Source organism: Salmo trutta, chromosome 40, assembly GCF_901001165.1.
Source record: "Salmo trutta chromosome 40, fSalTru1.1, whole genome shotgun sequence".
In the NCBI taxonomy this organism is placed as follows: Eukaryota; Metazoa; Chordata; class Actinopteri; order Salmoniformes; family Salmonidae; genus Salmo; species Salmo trutta.
This window is the reverse complement of record NC_042996.1, coordinates 19,923,078-19,939,409: the sequence shown is the minus strand read 5'-3', so window position 1 is coordinate 19,939,409 and position 16,332 is coordinate 19,923,078. Positions and strand designations below refer to the sequence as shown.

General features: G+C 44.7%; 1 protein-coding gene across 3 annotated transcripts in view; it reads right to left on the bottom strand.

Annotated features, from left to right (window-relative positions):
- LOC115180345 (striatin-interacting protein 1 homolog) overlaps window positions 1–16,332 on the bottom strand; it is a 35,740-nt gene that overhangs the window by 13,033 nt on the left and 6,375 nt on the right. For all 3 annotated transcript variants that reach the window (XM_029742364.1, XM_029742362.1, XM_029742363.1), the window contains exons 4-9: window positions 13,445–13,579; window positions 11,780–11,900; window positions 4,252–4,320; window positions 2,422–2,528; window positions 804–931; window positions 343–531 (exon numbers count right to left, since the gene is read on the bottom strand). In XM_029742364.1, the coding sequence (XP_029598224.1) occupies window positions 343–531; window positions 804–931; window positions 2,422–2,528; window positions 4,252–4,320; window positions 11,780–11,900; window positions 13,445–13,579 (749 nt within the window). The remainder of the gene's footprint in view (window positions 1–342; window positions 532–803; window positions 932–2,421; window positions 2,529–4,251; window positions 4,321–11,779; window positions 11,901–13,444; window positions 13,580–16,332) is intronic.

The following is a 16,332-nucleotide window of genomic DNA, read 5'->3' as shown; positions in this document are numbered from 1 at the left end:
GGGCGGATGAGAGCCTGGTGAAGTCAGAGCCCTAGTCTAAAAACAGCACAGTTAGGATTAGAGGAAGAAGTTAAAAGAACAAACGTGTCAGGGGGAACACAGTACACTGATGGTGTGAACATACTTCCTGTTCACATTCTCTACTGCTATAGTCAGGCGGAGCAATCCATGCTTGTTAGAGGGCATGGCGCGTGAGGCTGTGACTGCGCGGGTTTAGTTAGGCTCGCTGTTAGAACACATCAGGTGTGTATTCAGTCAAGTGAGTCTAACGCACAGGTGTGTGTGTGTGTGAAAAGCTCCAGGAACCGTATGTGCATGATATAATGGTTGTAGAATACGGACCCTGCGGCTGCGGCGTCCTCTCTTGGCCTGCTGCTGCTGTTCTATGAGCTCCATTGCCGAGGCTGGAGGAGAGGCTGCTCTCATGCTCCGGACCACCTTAATGCTGTCCTCAGGTAGGGGGGGCAGGCTCAGCCTCTCTCTGCCTCGAACCTTCATCTCCTGGAGCTCCTCGAAGCCCCCCATGGTGAACTGTAACACACACAGAGGCAGATGGACACAGAAAGCCATAGAGATGTACATGAACACATGGACAGAGCTCCATGCAGATATTGGCAAACCGAATTTTACAAACCCATCGATTCCATTGTGGGAGCTAGTCTAGCCTGACACGACGTTAGCATTCTAACGTCATTCTAACAAGTGTCTTGAATTTACAATAGTGGTGGATGAAATACCTCTGTTACGAAGCGGCTAGCCTACTAAACGGACAGGTAATGGTGTCTGTGTTGTAGCTTACTGACCAGGATGGTCTTCCAGAGCAGCAGCAGGACCTTCTTCATGGGAAAGTGTGGAGCGTTCATACTGCAGAACTTGGTCACCATGGTGAAGAGCAACAGGGCAAATGGCTCTCCGTTGTACAGAGGAGAACCTGAGGTTAGAGGAAAGGGTCAACAGCCAGCACACACATACAGTGCACACACTAAAACATTTCCTGTATAATTTACAGTAACTTACTGGCAGCAATTGGCCAGTAAGTTACTGTACTTTCTTTTACAGTACAGCTACTGTAATCCATTTTACGGTACCAAAAATGTTACTGTAATCTAATTTACACTACCAAATCAGTTACTGTAATCTAAATTACAGTACCAATTACAATTACAGTATATTTCTGTAATTACCCAGTGTTCTTTGCAAGTTTTCATTTTTACATTTGGGTCATTTAGCAGGCACTCTTATCATTAGCAACTTACAGTCCGTGCATTCAACCAAAGTTGAGAAAAAAAACACATATCAAAGTCACAGCATGTAAAAAGCTTCTGAAACCGTTACTGAAAATATTGTTGTAGTTAAGGATACACTGGTCTTCAAAATAATTGTTATTACAGCAAGATATCTTATGATATCTCTGACTATCTCTGGATAGTACCAATACATTACTGAGATATTCACGGTAACTTGACGCCACCTTCCTGTAAATTACTATAATGTCAAAGAAATGAAACACAGTCCAATACAGTACAGGTGACTTAAGAAAGTAATTATTGCAGTATTTTACTGTAATTACAAGGGATTGGAGCAAGAAGGTTGGCTGCTAGGTATTTGTATATTACATCATATTTATGAACATTTGGTGTTTTATACCACTTGCACTTCTAGAGGCCTAAACAAAGACTTCCAAACTGGCCGGGAGTACAGGGCAAAACAGATTGAATGGACATTGTTAAATATTCAACCATTAAAGGTTTAAGACCCACTGCCACTCTGATCTAGTGTGGCAGACACCAGCTCTCGAGCTGTGTAGTCACGTGGGTCACGTCAGCCAGGCTAACTCTGATCTGTTCCCTATATACATTTCATTGTTAGGGAACTACTACCACATATCAGTTAAATTCGTACAGCATTCTCACTAATATAGCCTCTTAAAAGACAACAATACCATGCACCCACTACTGCTAAAAAGGTTTTTGGCACTCCAAAAATGCAGTTTAGTACTGTATTCTGAATTACAGTCAATTACTGCCAGCAATTGTCAGTAAGTTACTGTAGATTTTCAGGACAAGGTTTGTAGAATTCCTAAAATACAGTATATTACTGTATTCTGGGTGGGTACAGCATTCTCACTCACGGGTGCAACAAATATAGCCTCTTACAAGGCCCACATTAACATACAGTATGTTAATGAGCAACACACTTTCCCTGCTCACAACATTAACCCACAATGCACCATAATTAATTCTGTAAAACACATTTATGGTATTTTACTGTGCATTTCACAGTGTTTTACTGTTGAAATTAAAGTCTTATTGTGCTGTAAAACACATTTATGGTATTTTACTGCATTCTACAGTGTTTTACTGTTGAAATTACAGAAACGTCTTACAGTGCACACATACACACACTCGCACAAACACAAACCCAGTTCAGTCTTGAAGGCCTCTCTGGCAGCTCTCCACTCGGGCCTGTCGTCCTCTGTCTGCAGACGGATGGTCTCCACCATCAGGTACATGATGCTTAGCAAGACCCTAGTGGAACACAAGAGGTCAGAGGTCAGAATGAACAGGTGTGTGCATGCATGCATCAAGACAAATAGTCTGTAAGCTACTGAGGTAGAAAAGCTCTCCACTCCAAAAACATAACTGTCTGTGCTTGTGCATACATTATGTCTGCCTATGTGTAGTTTGTATATGTGTGAATCTGTAAATGTGTGTGTGTGCATACTTAATGCTCTTGTACACGTTCCCACATGCACTTGCCTAGCTAATGCATCAGCCTAAATCACCCTACAGTAATTATACAACGTTAGCGAGGCAGTGTCCTGTGCATTAACGCCTTGATTCAGATGGAAAACAAGCCATAATGGCCTCCATTTTCTACAAGCTATTAGGACGTGTTATTTAGTTTCCCACCTTACTGTCCCTAGAATTTCTAAGCAAACAGCTGGAGGCAGGGCTTTCTCCTATAGAGCTTCATTTTTATGGAATGCTCTGCCTATCCATGTGGGGGACGCAGACTCGGTCTCAACCTTTAAGTAATTACTGAAGACTGATCTCTTCAGTAGGTCCTATGATTGAGTGTAGTCTGGCCCAGGGATGCAAAGGTGAATGGCAAGGCACTGGAGCAACGAACCTTCCTTGCTGTCTCTGCCTGGCCGGTTCCCCTCTCTCCACTGGGATTCTTTGCCTCTGACCCTATTACGGGGCTTGAGTCACTGGCTTACTAGTGCTCTTCAAGCCGTCCCTAGGAGGGGTTTGTCACTTGAGTAGGTTGAGTCACAGATGTGATCTTCCTGTCTGGTTTTGTGCCCACTTGGGCTCGTGCTGTGGAGGAGATCTTCGTGGGCTATACTCAGCCTTGTCTCAGGGTAGTAAGTTGGTGGTCTGTTGATATCCCTTTAGTGGTGTGGAGGCTGTGCTTTGGCAAAGTGGGTGGGGTTATATCTTGCCTGGTTGGCCCTGTCTGGGGGTACCGTTGGACAGGACCACAGTGTCCCCTGACCCACCCCTGTCTCAGTCTCCAGTATCTATGCTGCAATAGTCTATGTGCCGGGGGGCTAGGGTCAGTCTGTTATATCTGGTGTAATTCTCCTGTCTTATCTGGTGTCCTGTGCAAATTTAAGTATGCTCCCTCTAATTCTTTCTCTCTCCCTCTCTCCCTCCCCTCCCGGAGGACCTGAGCCTTAGGATCTTGCCTCAGGGCTACCTGGCCTGATGACTCCTGGCTGTCCCCAGTCCACCTGGTCGTGCTGCTGCTCCAATTTCAACTGTTCTGCCTGCGGCTAGGGAACGCTGATCTGTTCACCAGACGTGCTACCTTGTTTTTTACTGTCTCTGCTGTTTTTTACTCTCTCTCTCTCTCTCTCTCTCTCTCTCTCTCTCACTACCGCACCTGCTGTCTCGACCTCTGAATGCTCGGCTATGAAAAGGCAACTGACATTTACTCCTGAAGTACTGACCTGTTGCATCCTCTACAACCACTGATTATCATTTGACCCTGTTGCCCATCCTTGAACATTTGAACATCTTGAAGAACAATCTGGCATTAAATGGCCAGGTACTCTTATAATTTCCACCCGGCACAGCCAGAAGAGGACTGGCCAGGTTCCTGCCTTTCTAGGGAGTTTTTCTTAGCCACAATGCTTCTACATCTGCATTGCTTGCTGTTTGGGGTTTTGGGCTGGGGTTGAAGACCTTGGCTTGGCTGATTGCTTTACTGCTGTAAAAATCAGTGAGGTGGAAGGATGCTCACCTGAGTTCTGTGCTGTCCGCCAGAGAGATGGCAGGTTTCCTCACTGCACTGCTGCAGGCTTGGTTGTTACTGCAGAGTCAAACACAGAAGCAGTTTAGCATGCATACAGTACAAATCATACCACACCACAGCTAAACACAACAGACTAGAGATATCGCTCATGTCTAGGACCTGGTCAGGTCATGGGGTCAGGAAGTTCTCATTTCCTATAATTAAAGTGACAAAGACTAGAATGGCAATGGAATGTATAGCGGACGTTTTATGAGCTGACCCCCCCCCCCCCCCCCCCCCAAAAAAAAATTGTACATAGATGTTTTCCCCAATCGTTTCCTATGACCGAAAAGAGCTTCTGGACATCAGAACAGCGATCAGTAACCTCGATTTGGAAGAATATTCCTACTTTAACGAGTCGGCGGCTCATGACATACTGCTCACACCCCGGACCAGGCCCTATCCCCCAACACTCAGAAGAGAAAGAGACGGCGATATAGAGGCCGACGTGCGGGCACCCTGATGAAACTACGGCTACGAGTAAATAAACCACCTCTACCCTCTGTTCTATTGGTGATTGTACGATCACAGGAGAACAAACTGAACGAGCTCCGCTCGAGACTATCTCATCAACGGGATCTGAAGAATTGTAATATCCTATGTTTCTCGGAATCTTGGCTGAACAAGGACATGGATAATATACATCTAGCTGGCTTTTCTATGCGTCAGCAGGACAGAACGGCAGTATCAGGTAAGCTCAAGGGTGGCTTGTGTCTCTTTCTTAACAACAGTTAGTGCGCAATCTCTAATATTAAAGGAAGTCTTGAGGTTCTGCTCGCCTGAGTTAGAATACCTCATGATAAACTGTAGACCATACTATTTACCAAGTTTTCATCTATATTTTTCATAGATGCCCATTTACCACCACAAACCAATGCTGGCACTAAAACCACACTCAACGATCTGTATAGATCCATTAGCCAACAAGTAAATGCTCATCCAGATGCAGCGCTCCTAGTGGCCGGTGATCTTAATGCAGGAAAACTTATATAATTTCTACCAGCATTTGACCTGTGTAACTAGAGGAGAAACAACTCTAGATCACCTTTACTCCACACACAGAGACACATACAAAGCTCTCCCTCACCCTCCATTTTGCAATTATGACCATAACTCTATCCTCTTGATTCCTGCTTACAAGCAAAAGCTCAAACAGGAAGTACCAGTGATGGAAGTGGTCCGATGAAGCGAATGCTAAGCTACAGAACTGTTTCACTAGCACAAACTGGAATTTGTTCCGGGAATCATCCTAAGGCATTTTGAGAGTTTACCACATCAGTCACCGGCTTCATTAATAAGTGCGTTGACGACGTTGTCCCCACACTGACCGTACATACTTTTCCCAACCAGAAGCCATGGATTACAGGCAACATCCACACTGAGCTAAAGCTGCCACTTTCAAGGAGAGGGACACTAACCCGGACGGTTATAAGAAATCCCGCTACACCCTCGAAGAACCATCAAACAGGAAAAGTGTCAATACAGGACTAAGATCGAATCCTATTACACTGGCTCAGATACTCGTCGGATGCGGCAAGGCTTGCAAACTATCATGGATTACAAAGGGAAACTCAGCCACGAGCTGCCCAGTGACGTGATACTACCAGACAAGCTTAATGCCTTCTATGCTTGCTTTGAGGCAACACTGAACCATGCGTGAGAGCACCAACTCTTCCAGACGACTGCGTTATGTGATCACCCTCTCCGTAGCCGATGTGACGTGTACTCAGAGCATGCGCTGACCAGCTGGCAAGTTTATTCACTGACATTTTAAACTTCTTCCTGACCCAGTCTGTAATACCTACAAGCTTTAAGCAGACCACCATAGTTCCTGTGCTCAAGAACGCCAAAGGTAACCTGTCTAAATGACTATCGCCTTGTAGCACTCACATCTGCAGCCGAGAAATGCTTTGAAAGGCTGGTCATGGCTCACATCAACACCATCATCCCAGACACCCTGGACCCACTCCAATTCGCATACCACCCCAACAGTTCCACAGATGGCGCAATCTCTATTGCACTCCACACTGCCCTTTCCCACTTGGACAAAAGGAGCACCTACATGAGAATGTGGTTCATTAACACCATAGTGCCCTCCAAGCTCATCATTTTTTCCATTTCCATTTTTTGTCATTTAGTTGACGCTCTTATCCAGAGTGCATACATTTTTGTACTGGTCCGCCGTGGGAATCGAACCCAGAACCCTGATGTCGCAAGCGCCATGCTCTACCAACTGAGCCACACTGGACCGACCATCACTAAGCTAAGGACCCTGGAGGGTTGTGGGTTAGTGTGTACGGCCCAGTACATCCCTGGGGCCAAGCTCCCTGCCATCTAGGACCTCTATACCAGCCGGTGTCAGAGGAAGGCCCTAAAAATTGTCAGATTCCAGCCACCCAAGTCTGGAACCAACAGGCCCTTGTACAGCTTCTACCGCCAAGCCATAAGACTGCTAAATAGTTAGTTAAATAGTTAACCAAATAGCATTGACCCTTTTTGCATTCATTTTTCTGACTCGTCACATACGCTGCTGCTACTACTGTCTGTCACTTTGTTCCTAGTTATAGGTACTTATCTACCTCAATTACCTCGTACCCCTTCACATCGGCTCGGTACTGGTACCCCTTGTATATAGCCAAGTTATCGTTACTCATTGTGTATCTATTATTAAGTGTTTGACTTTTCTATTATTTCTCTATTTTCTTTCTCTCTGCATTATTGGGAAGGGCCCGTAGTCATTTCACTGTTAGTCCACTCCTGTTGTTTACGAAGCATGTGACAAACTTGTATTTGATTTGAAGTGAGAAAAAAAACAGAGTAAATCACAACTGAGAATGAACACCAGTGCAGGCAGGAGAAATGGCAGAGGAGAAATGCAGACAGAGATCAATCCCTGTGTGTTGGCTCCGCAGCTTAACAGGTGCTGCGAAGTAGTAGGAGGCGGCTGCTTGCTTGCTAAGGCTAAGCTGTAGAGTCAGAGCTCAATAAGAGACCAGGACAGAGGAGCACATAGACTAAAGGAAGGAAACAACGCCTTGAAGGCTCTGCCGCCTCGCCAGTGAGCTGTGAAGTGTGAATCACAGAGGCCGGTGTGTCTCCCTCTCTGTCTGCTCTCAACCTGTTCTCGCTGCTCTTGTCCCCCTCACTAAGAGCCAGTAGGTGCCTCATATTCAAGCTGAAGCGAAGAGGGTAGGAGGTAGGAAGGAAAAGAGAATGAGAGAATGGTGTATTCATGAATTAACATTTCTGGTGAATGTGTGTGTGTGTGTGTGTGTGTGTGTGTGTGTGTGTGTGTGTGTGTGTGTGTGTGTGTGTGTGTGTGTGTGTGTGCGTCTCTCAGCCGGTCTGTGAATGTGCGTGTGCATGTACGTGCCTGTGTGTGTTTAACTCCACACTATCCAGGGTCCCTCAGCAACACTCAGCAGGGATTAGCCTGGCCTGACGGTGACTCTCTCATTAAAGAGGAGCCAAGGGGATGGACAGAAATACCCAACAGAAGAAACAGAACAGGAAGCCATTCCTGGACACCGAGTCATAATTGAGCTGTCTGTCTCCTCTCCACACACACATAGACCATGGCCTGTACCACCTCCCACCTCCCCTAGTCACTCCCACCAGGAGAATAATTAAAAATAGATGTTCAATTCTGTTCAATTCCCTGCCTTCTCTCTCACACACACACACACACACACACACACACACACACACACACACACACACACACACACACACACACACACACACACACACACACACACACACACACACACCACCTAGCCAATCAGCTATTATCAGCACCATCTCTACCAGCCTCTCCCTACGGCATTCCTATTAGGCAGATTAGTCCATGGCTAGAGTTGGTAGAGATCCAAAGGACTGAGGCAGCAGTAGATCTTCCCTTAGGTAGAGGAGGGAACCTCAGGCAGGAAGGTGACAGAGGAATTGACTCAGTGGGGACATTTTAATATACCTACTTATTGATTCAGTGGTATGCTTATGTGATGCCCTTTAAGTGTAAGAGCTGTTTGAAAAGACCACCTGAAATTGTACAGTGTATAAAACATTAAGAACTGACCAGATGAATCCAGGTGAAAGCTATGATCCCTTATTGATGTCACTTGTTAAATCCACTTTAAAATCAGTGTAGATGAAGGGGAGGAGACAGGTTAAAGAAGGATTTTTAAACCTTGAGACAATTGAGACATGGATTGTGTGTGTCTGCCATTCAGAGGGTGAAAAATATTTACGTGCCTTCGAACCGGGTATGGTAGTAAGGCGCACCTATTTGTGTCAGGAACTGCAACGCCGCTGGGTTTTTCCACGCTGAACAGTTTCCTGTGTGTATCAAGAATGGTCCGCCACCCAAAGGACATCCAGCCAACTTAACACAACTGTGGGAAGCATTGGAGTCAACATGGGCCAGCATCCCTGTGGAACGCTTTCGACACCTTGTGGAGTCCATTCCCCGATGAATTGAGGCTGTTCTGAGGCCAAAAAGGGCGCTGCAACTCAATATTAGGACGACTGTCCTTAATGTTTTATACACTCAGTGTATAGTATTTGACTTATTGATATACTTGTTCTGAGAAATGAAGGCTATTCCATGCAAGAAAGTGCCAAGAAACTGAAGATCTCGTACAACGCTGTGTACTACTCCCTTCACAGAACAGCGCAAACTGGCTCTAACCAGAATAGAAAGAGGAGTGGGAGGCCCCGGTGCACAACTGAGCAAGAGGACAAGTACATTAGAGTGTCTTGTTTGAGAAACAGACGCCTCGCAAGTCCTCAACTGGCAGCTTCATTAAATAGTAACCGCAAAACACTAGTCTCAACATCAACAGTGAAGAGGTGACTCCGGGATGCTGGCCTTCTAGGCAGAGTTGCAAAGAAAAAGCCATATCTCAGACTGGCCAATAAAAATAAAAGACTAAGATGGGCATAAGAACATAGACAGTGGACAGAGAAAGATTGGAAAAAAGTGTTATGGACAGACGAATCTAAGTTTGAGGTGTTCGGATCACAAAGAACATTCGTGAGACGCAGATGTTGTTTTTTAAAACGCTGGAGGAGTGCTTGACGCCATCTGTCAAGTAGTGGAGAAGGTGGAAAGTTTTAAGTTCCTCGGCGTACACATCACGGACAAACTGAAATGGTCCACCCACATAGACAGCGTGGTGAAGAAGGCGCGGCAGCGACTCTTCAACCTCAGGAGGCTGAAGAAATTTGGCTTGTCACCAAAAACACTCACAAACTTTTACAGATGCACAATCGCGAGCATCCTGTCCGGCTGTATCACCGCCTGGTACGGAAACTGCTCCACCCTCAACTGTAAGGCTCTCCAGAGGGTAGTGAGGTCTGCACACCGCATCACCGGGGGCAAACTACCTGCCCTCCAGGACACCTACACCACCCGATGTCACAGGAAGGCCAAAAAGATAATCAAGGACAACAACCACCCGAGCCACTGCCTGTTCACCCTGCTATCATCCAGAAGGCGAGGTCAGTACAGGTGCATCAAAGCTGGGACCGAGAGACTGAAAAACAGCTTCCATCTCAAGGCCATCAGACTGTTAAACAGCCATCACAAACATTGAGTGGCTGCTGCCAACATACTGACTCAAGTCTCTAGTCACTTCTATAATTAAAAATTAGATGTAATAAATGTATCACTAGCCACTCTAAACAATGCCACTTTATTCTAATGTTTAGATACCATACATTACTCATCTCATATGTATATACTGTGCTCTATACCATCTACTGCATCTTGTCTGTGCCATTCGGCCATCGCTCATCCATATATTTACATGTACATATTCTTATTCATTCCTTTACACTTGTGTGTGTATAAGGTAGTTGTTGTGAAATTGTTACATTACTTGATATTACTGCATGGTTGGAACTAGAAGCACAAGCATTTCGCTACACTCGCATTAACATCTGCTAACCATGTGTATGTGACAAATAAAAATTGATTTGATTTGGTGGAGGCAATGCGATGGTTTGGGGGTGCTTTGGTGGTTGTAAAGTGGGAGATTTGCACAGGGTAAAAGGGATCTTGAAGAAGGAAGGCTATCACTCCATTTTGCAACGCCATGCCATACCCTCTGGACAGCACTTAATTGGAGCCAGTTTCCTCCTACAACAGGACAATGACCCAAAGCACAGCTCCAAACTATGCAATAACTATTTAGGGAAGAAGCAGTCAGCTGGTATTCTGTCTATGATGGAGTGGCCAGCACAGTCACCGGATCTCAACCCTATTGAGCTGTTGTGGGAGCAGCTTGACCGTATGGTACGTAAGAAATGCCCATTGAGCCAATCCAATTTGTGGGAGGTGCTTCAGGAAGCGTGGGGTGAAATCTCCTCAGATTACCTCAACAAATTGACAACTAGAATGCCAAAAGGTCTGCAAGGTTGTGAATTGCTGCAAATGGAGGATTCTTTGACGAAAGCAAAGTTTGAAGGACACAATTATTATTTCAATTAAAAATCATTATTTATAACCTTGTCAACGTCTTGACTATATTTCCTATTCATTTTGCAATGCATTGTATGTATGTTTCTGAAAATGTAGCTACTAAGATGTTCTAATAAGGCTAAACCTACAGAGCAGTACATTACTTTACTGATTTCCCCTGTTGTCCCTTTTCCCCACTATGTCCCTTTCCCCCACTGTGTCTCTTTCCCCCACTGTGTCTCTTTCCCCCACTGTGTCTCTTTCCCCCACTGTGTCTCTTTCCCCCACTGTGTCTCTTTCCCCCACTGTGTCTCTTTCCCCCACTGTGTCCCTTTCCCCCACTGTGTCTCTTTCCCCCACTGTGTCCCTTTCCCCCACTGTGTCTCTTTCCTCTACTCCAGCGAACAACTAGTGAGAGAGTGAATGCTACTGTGTACCATCTCTGTAGCATTACAGGCCCAGTGCAGTCAAACACGTGAATTCCCTGTGTTTTCTATACATTAGGTTGGAATAATACTGTGAAAAAAAAAAAATAATGATGTCCTTTTAGTGTAAGAGTTGTTTGAAAAGGCCACCTGAAATGTAAGCTTGTTTTGGTGGGATGGAGTTTTGGCCTGCCTGGTGACATCACCAAATGGTAAATTAGTTAATAGAGCAATAAGAAACAATTCCAAACATCTCTGCCAATAACAGATAGTTTTCCCCTCCCCACTCAGACCACTCCCAGACAGTCCTAGCAAAATTCTTGCTTGAGAAATTGTACTTTGCTAAGAAACAAATTGTGTTTATTTTTGACCATTTTAAATCAAAAACAATAACAGTAAGGTACTTAATTGTTACCCTGTAAATGATTTGATATTGAGATAAAAGCAGTTGCTTTGGACCATTAATCAAGGAGGAAGTAAGTGCTAACCACAGTGGTGTTTCTCAACACTTGTTGAGAAACATAATAACACAGTAATTACGAGACATTGTAGTGACGTTATGGTGCGGTTGTAGTAATGTTGTCCTACTCACTCTATCTCCATGCTCAGCAGCTCCAGGAGAGCGGTGAAGATGCCCATGTCATACAGCAGGAACACGTTGTGGCGAGACCAGTGGATCACGTCCGCGTCCATGTCACACTCATCAAACACCCCTGGGGAACGCCACACAACAGACACACATAGGCTTCAACAGATGCTCACTCACCACACAACACTCTCCCCCCGCTTCTCCTTCACCCAAATCCAGACAGCTGATGTCCTGAAAGAGCTGCAGAATCTGTATCCCTACAAATCAGCTGGGCTAGACAATCTGGACCCTCTCCTCCTAAAATTATCCGCCGCCATTGTCGCAACCCCTATTACTAGTCTGTTCAACCTCTCTTTCGTATCGTCTGAGATTCCTAAAGATTGGAAAGCGGCTGCAGTCATCCCCCTCTTCAATTGGGGGAGACACTAGACCCAAACTGTTACAGACCTATATCCATCCTGCCTTGCCTTTCTAAAGTCTTCGAAAGCCAAGTGAACAAACAGATCACCGACCATCTCGAATCCCACCGTACCTTCTCCGCTATGCAATCCGGTTTCCGAGCTGGTCATGGGTGCACGTCAGCCACGCTCAAGGTCCTAAATGATATCATAACCACCATCGATAAAAAAAACAGTACTGTGCAGCCATCTTCATCGACCTGGCCAAAGCTTTCGACTCTGTCAATCACCGTATTCTTATTGGCAGCCTCAACAGCCTTGGTTTCTCTAATGACTGCCTCGCCTGGTTCACTAACTACTTCTCAGACAGAGTTAAGTGTGTCAAATAGGAGGGCCTGTTGTCCAGACCTCTGGCAGTCTCTATGGGGGTGCCACAGGGTTCAATTCTCGGGCCGACTCTTTTCTCTGTATATATCAATGATGTCTCTCTTGCTGCGGGTGATTCTTTGATCCACCTCTACGCAGACGACACCATTCTGTATTCATCTGGCCCTTCTTTGGACACTATTAACAAACCTCCAAACGAGCTTTAATGCCATACAACACTCCTTCCGTGGCCTCCAACTGCTTTTAAACGCTAGTAAAGCTAAATGCATGCTCTTCAACCGATCGCTGCCCGTACCCGCCCGCCCGCCTAGCAATACTACTCTGAACGGTTATGACTTAGAATATGTGGACAACTATAAATACCTTGGTGTCTGGCTAGCTAGACTGTAAACTCTCCTTCCAGACTCACATTAAGTATGTGACATCCAGTTCTCTGCTGCCAATGACTGGAACAAATTGAAAAAAATCACTAAAGTTGGAGACTTATATCCCCCTCACTAACTTCAAGCATCGGCTGTCAGAGCAGCTTACCGATCACTGCAGTTGTACACAGCCCATCTGTAAATAGCCCATCCAACCAACTACCTACTTCATCCCCATATGTGTTACACTGCTTTGCTTTATCTTGGCCAGGTCGCAGTTGTAAATGAGAACTTGTTCTCAACTGGCCTACCTGGTTAAATAACGGTGAAATATTTTTTTTTAAAGGACTCAAGCATAAATACTGTACATGTCCTCTGTTTTGTAAGAAAATGTTAGTCAGAGAAATCACAAGGGAAATATTTCAATATTCACTTAATCTCCTAGATGCATGTCAAAATATGCTACAACCAAAGCAAATGATCTTGTAGTGTGCAGTGACGGTGACGATGATGATGATTACCCTGTGCCAGGTAGAGGATGGCCCGGGCCACCTTCAGCCTCTTGTCCCGGTCAGTGACCTCCAGAGCATCGAGTAGTCTCATCACATAGGCCCTCTGCTGCTCCTGACCCAGCTCTATCCACCTCCTCCCCCGCACTGCAGAGAGACAGGGAAAGGGTGAAAGAGACCAGGTGAGTCATGTCACTTTGTAGGACTGTGTGACCTTGTGACTCTGAGTTTGAACGTCTGTCGCTCTCTTATTCTGGCTCACTCTAATTCACTTATTTCTCCCATTCCCTCACTTTTTATTTTCTTCGTCCATTTCTCTCCCCCTCGCTCTCTCTCTCTCTCTCTCCCCCACTCCCTCCCTGCCCTTTTCACACGTGAAAAAGATTAGCAGGGATCAGCTCTGGTCATTAAACTCACACTGACCCAGGAGCAGCTAGCGGCCTCAGAGTCAAAGCGTCCTGGCACCCAGCTCACATGCATGGTCACAGCAGGCTATTTCAGCCCTGGCCAGGTATAGCAGTACACACACTAATCACCCACTGTGAACGCTCACTAAAGAGAAAAGAACGCCATGATCCAACATCAAGGCAGCAACGCCTTTTACTTCTAGGCTATGAGCGATTGATTCCTAAAAGTGAAGTATATTGTACAATTAGGAATGTTTCTGTCCTTTATTTTTTACCTCAACTCTTGGGATTCTTGTAGGACATCATGATCAGTGGAATTCAAATAGCTAGTCAGTGCCCCTCTTTTGGTAGAAATTTTCTGACATACAGTGCCTTCAAAAAGTATACATACGTATTCCACATTTTGTTGTGTTACAGCCTGAATCCAAAATGTATTACATTTATTTTTCTTCTCACCCATCTACACACAATACGCCATAATGCAAATGCATCGAACATGAAATACAGAAATATCTAATTTACGTAAGTATTCACACCTCTGAGTCAATACATGTTAGAATCACCTTTGGCAGCGATTACAGCTGTGAGTTTTTCTGGGTAAGTCTCCACGAGCTTCGCATACCTAGACTGTACCATATTTGCACATTATTCTTTTTTAAATTCATCAAGCTCTGTCAAGTTGTATGTTGATCATTGCTAGACAGCCATCTTCAAGTATTGCCATAGATTTTCAAGTTGATTTAAGTCAAAACTGTAACAAGGCCACTCAGGGACATTCAATGTTGTCTTGATGAGTAACTCCAGTGTATATTTGGCCTTGTGTTTTAGGTTATTGTCCTGCTGAAAGGTGAATTTGTCTCCCAGTGTCTGTTGGAAAGCAGACTGAACTAGGTTTTCCTCTAGGAATTTGCCTGTACTTAACTCAATTCCATTTCTTTATATCCCCCCCAAAAAAACTCACTAGTCCTTGCCGACAAGCATACCCATAACATGATGCAGCCACAACCATGCTTGAAAATATGAAGAGTGGTACTCAGTGATGTGTTCATCCATCCTCAGTTTTCTCCTATCATACAACCTTTCATCTCTGTAACTGTTTTAAAGTCACCATTGGCCTCATGGTGAAATCCCTGAGCAGTTTCCTTCCTCTCCAGCAACTGAGTTATCTTTGTAGTGACTGGGTGTATTGATACACCATCCAAAGTGTAATTAATAATGTCACCATGCTCAAAGAGATAATCAATGTCAGCTTCTTTTTTTTTACCCATCTACCAATTGGTGCCCTTCTTTGCGAGGCATTGGAAAACCTCCCTAGTCTTTGTGCTTGAATCTGTGTTTGAAATTCACTGCTGGACTGAGGAACCTTAAAGATAATTGTATGTGTGGGGCACAGGGATGAGGTTGTCATTCAAAAATCATGTTAAACTCTATTATTACTAACACTGTTATTATAAATACAACTTGTGACTTGTTAAGCAAATTTTTACCCCTGAGCGTATTTAGGCCTGCCATAATAAAGAGGTTGCATACTTATTGACTCAAGACATTTCAGCTTTTAATTTTTAATGAATTTATAAAAATGTCTAAAAACATAACTCCACTTTGAAAATATGGAGCATTGTGTGTAGGCCTGTGACACAAAATCTTAATTTAGGCTGTAACACAACAAAATGTGTTAAAAGTAAATTGGTGTGAATACTTGCTGAAAGCACTAGCTCTCTGACAAAACTTCACTGTATAAAGTTCATCCCATGTAACTTTTATGCGCAGCTCTGATAAGTGCTCTGATCATGTCATTATGATAAAAGTGCTTGGAGAGTGGTGACGCAGAGGACATGGGTGCATAACAGATCTAGCAGTGACGGAGAGTGGCAGTCTGGCAGATGTGTTAAAACATTGATGAGGGCCCCGTCACCGTTTGACATATTTAAAACCCAGATACAGAGAGACAGCACATCCGCAGCCAAGCTTTCCACGGATCCATCTATTCATTCCTATTGGCTTTATGGAAACAGAGTGGGAAGAACTAGCCTAGCTCTCTTAATTTATGTAATATGCTGCAGCTGCAACAAAATTGCCCTTTGGGGACAATAAAGCTCTGTGGAATTGAATGCCTGGCGCTACACATGTATTATTTCTCATTATGAACCTTCCTTTAACTCAGTAGCTGAGAAAGAATACAACCACATTTACAGCACAGCAACGAACTGGGCAGAGTTTGAAAGAATATGAGAGGGGTCGAATGAATGTGGAGATTAGACCAGCAAAATGGACACAGTCCAATTCATCCGGTCAAAAGGATTCACATTAGGAGATAAACCATAAATCGACCAGCTGTTTAATAACAATGCTCATGATATGGAACAGTTGGTCACGGTAGTAGGCTATGGCTGTTATCTATTCGCTGCAAAACCACAGCTAAGGCAGCTCTGTTTGTCACGGCGCTAAGAGAGGCAACGGCTGCAGAGCAGAGTTTGGCAAGATGCACGTGTT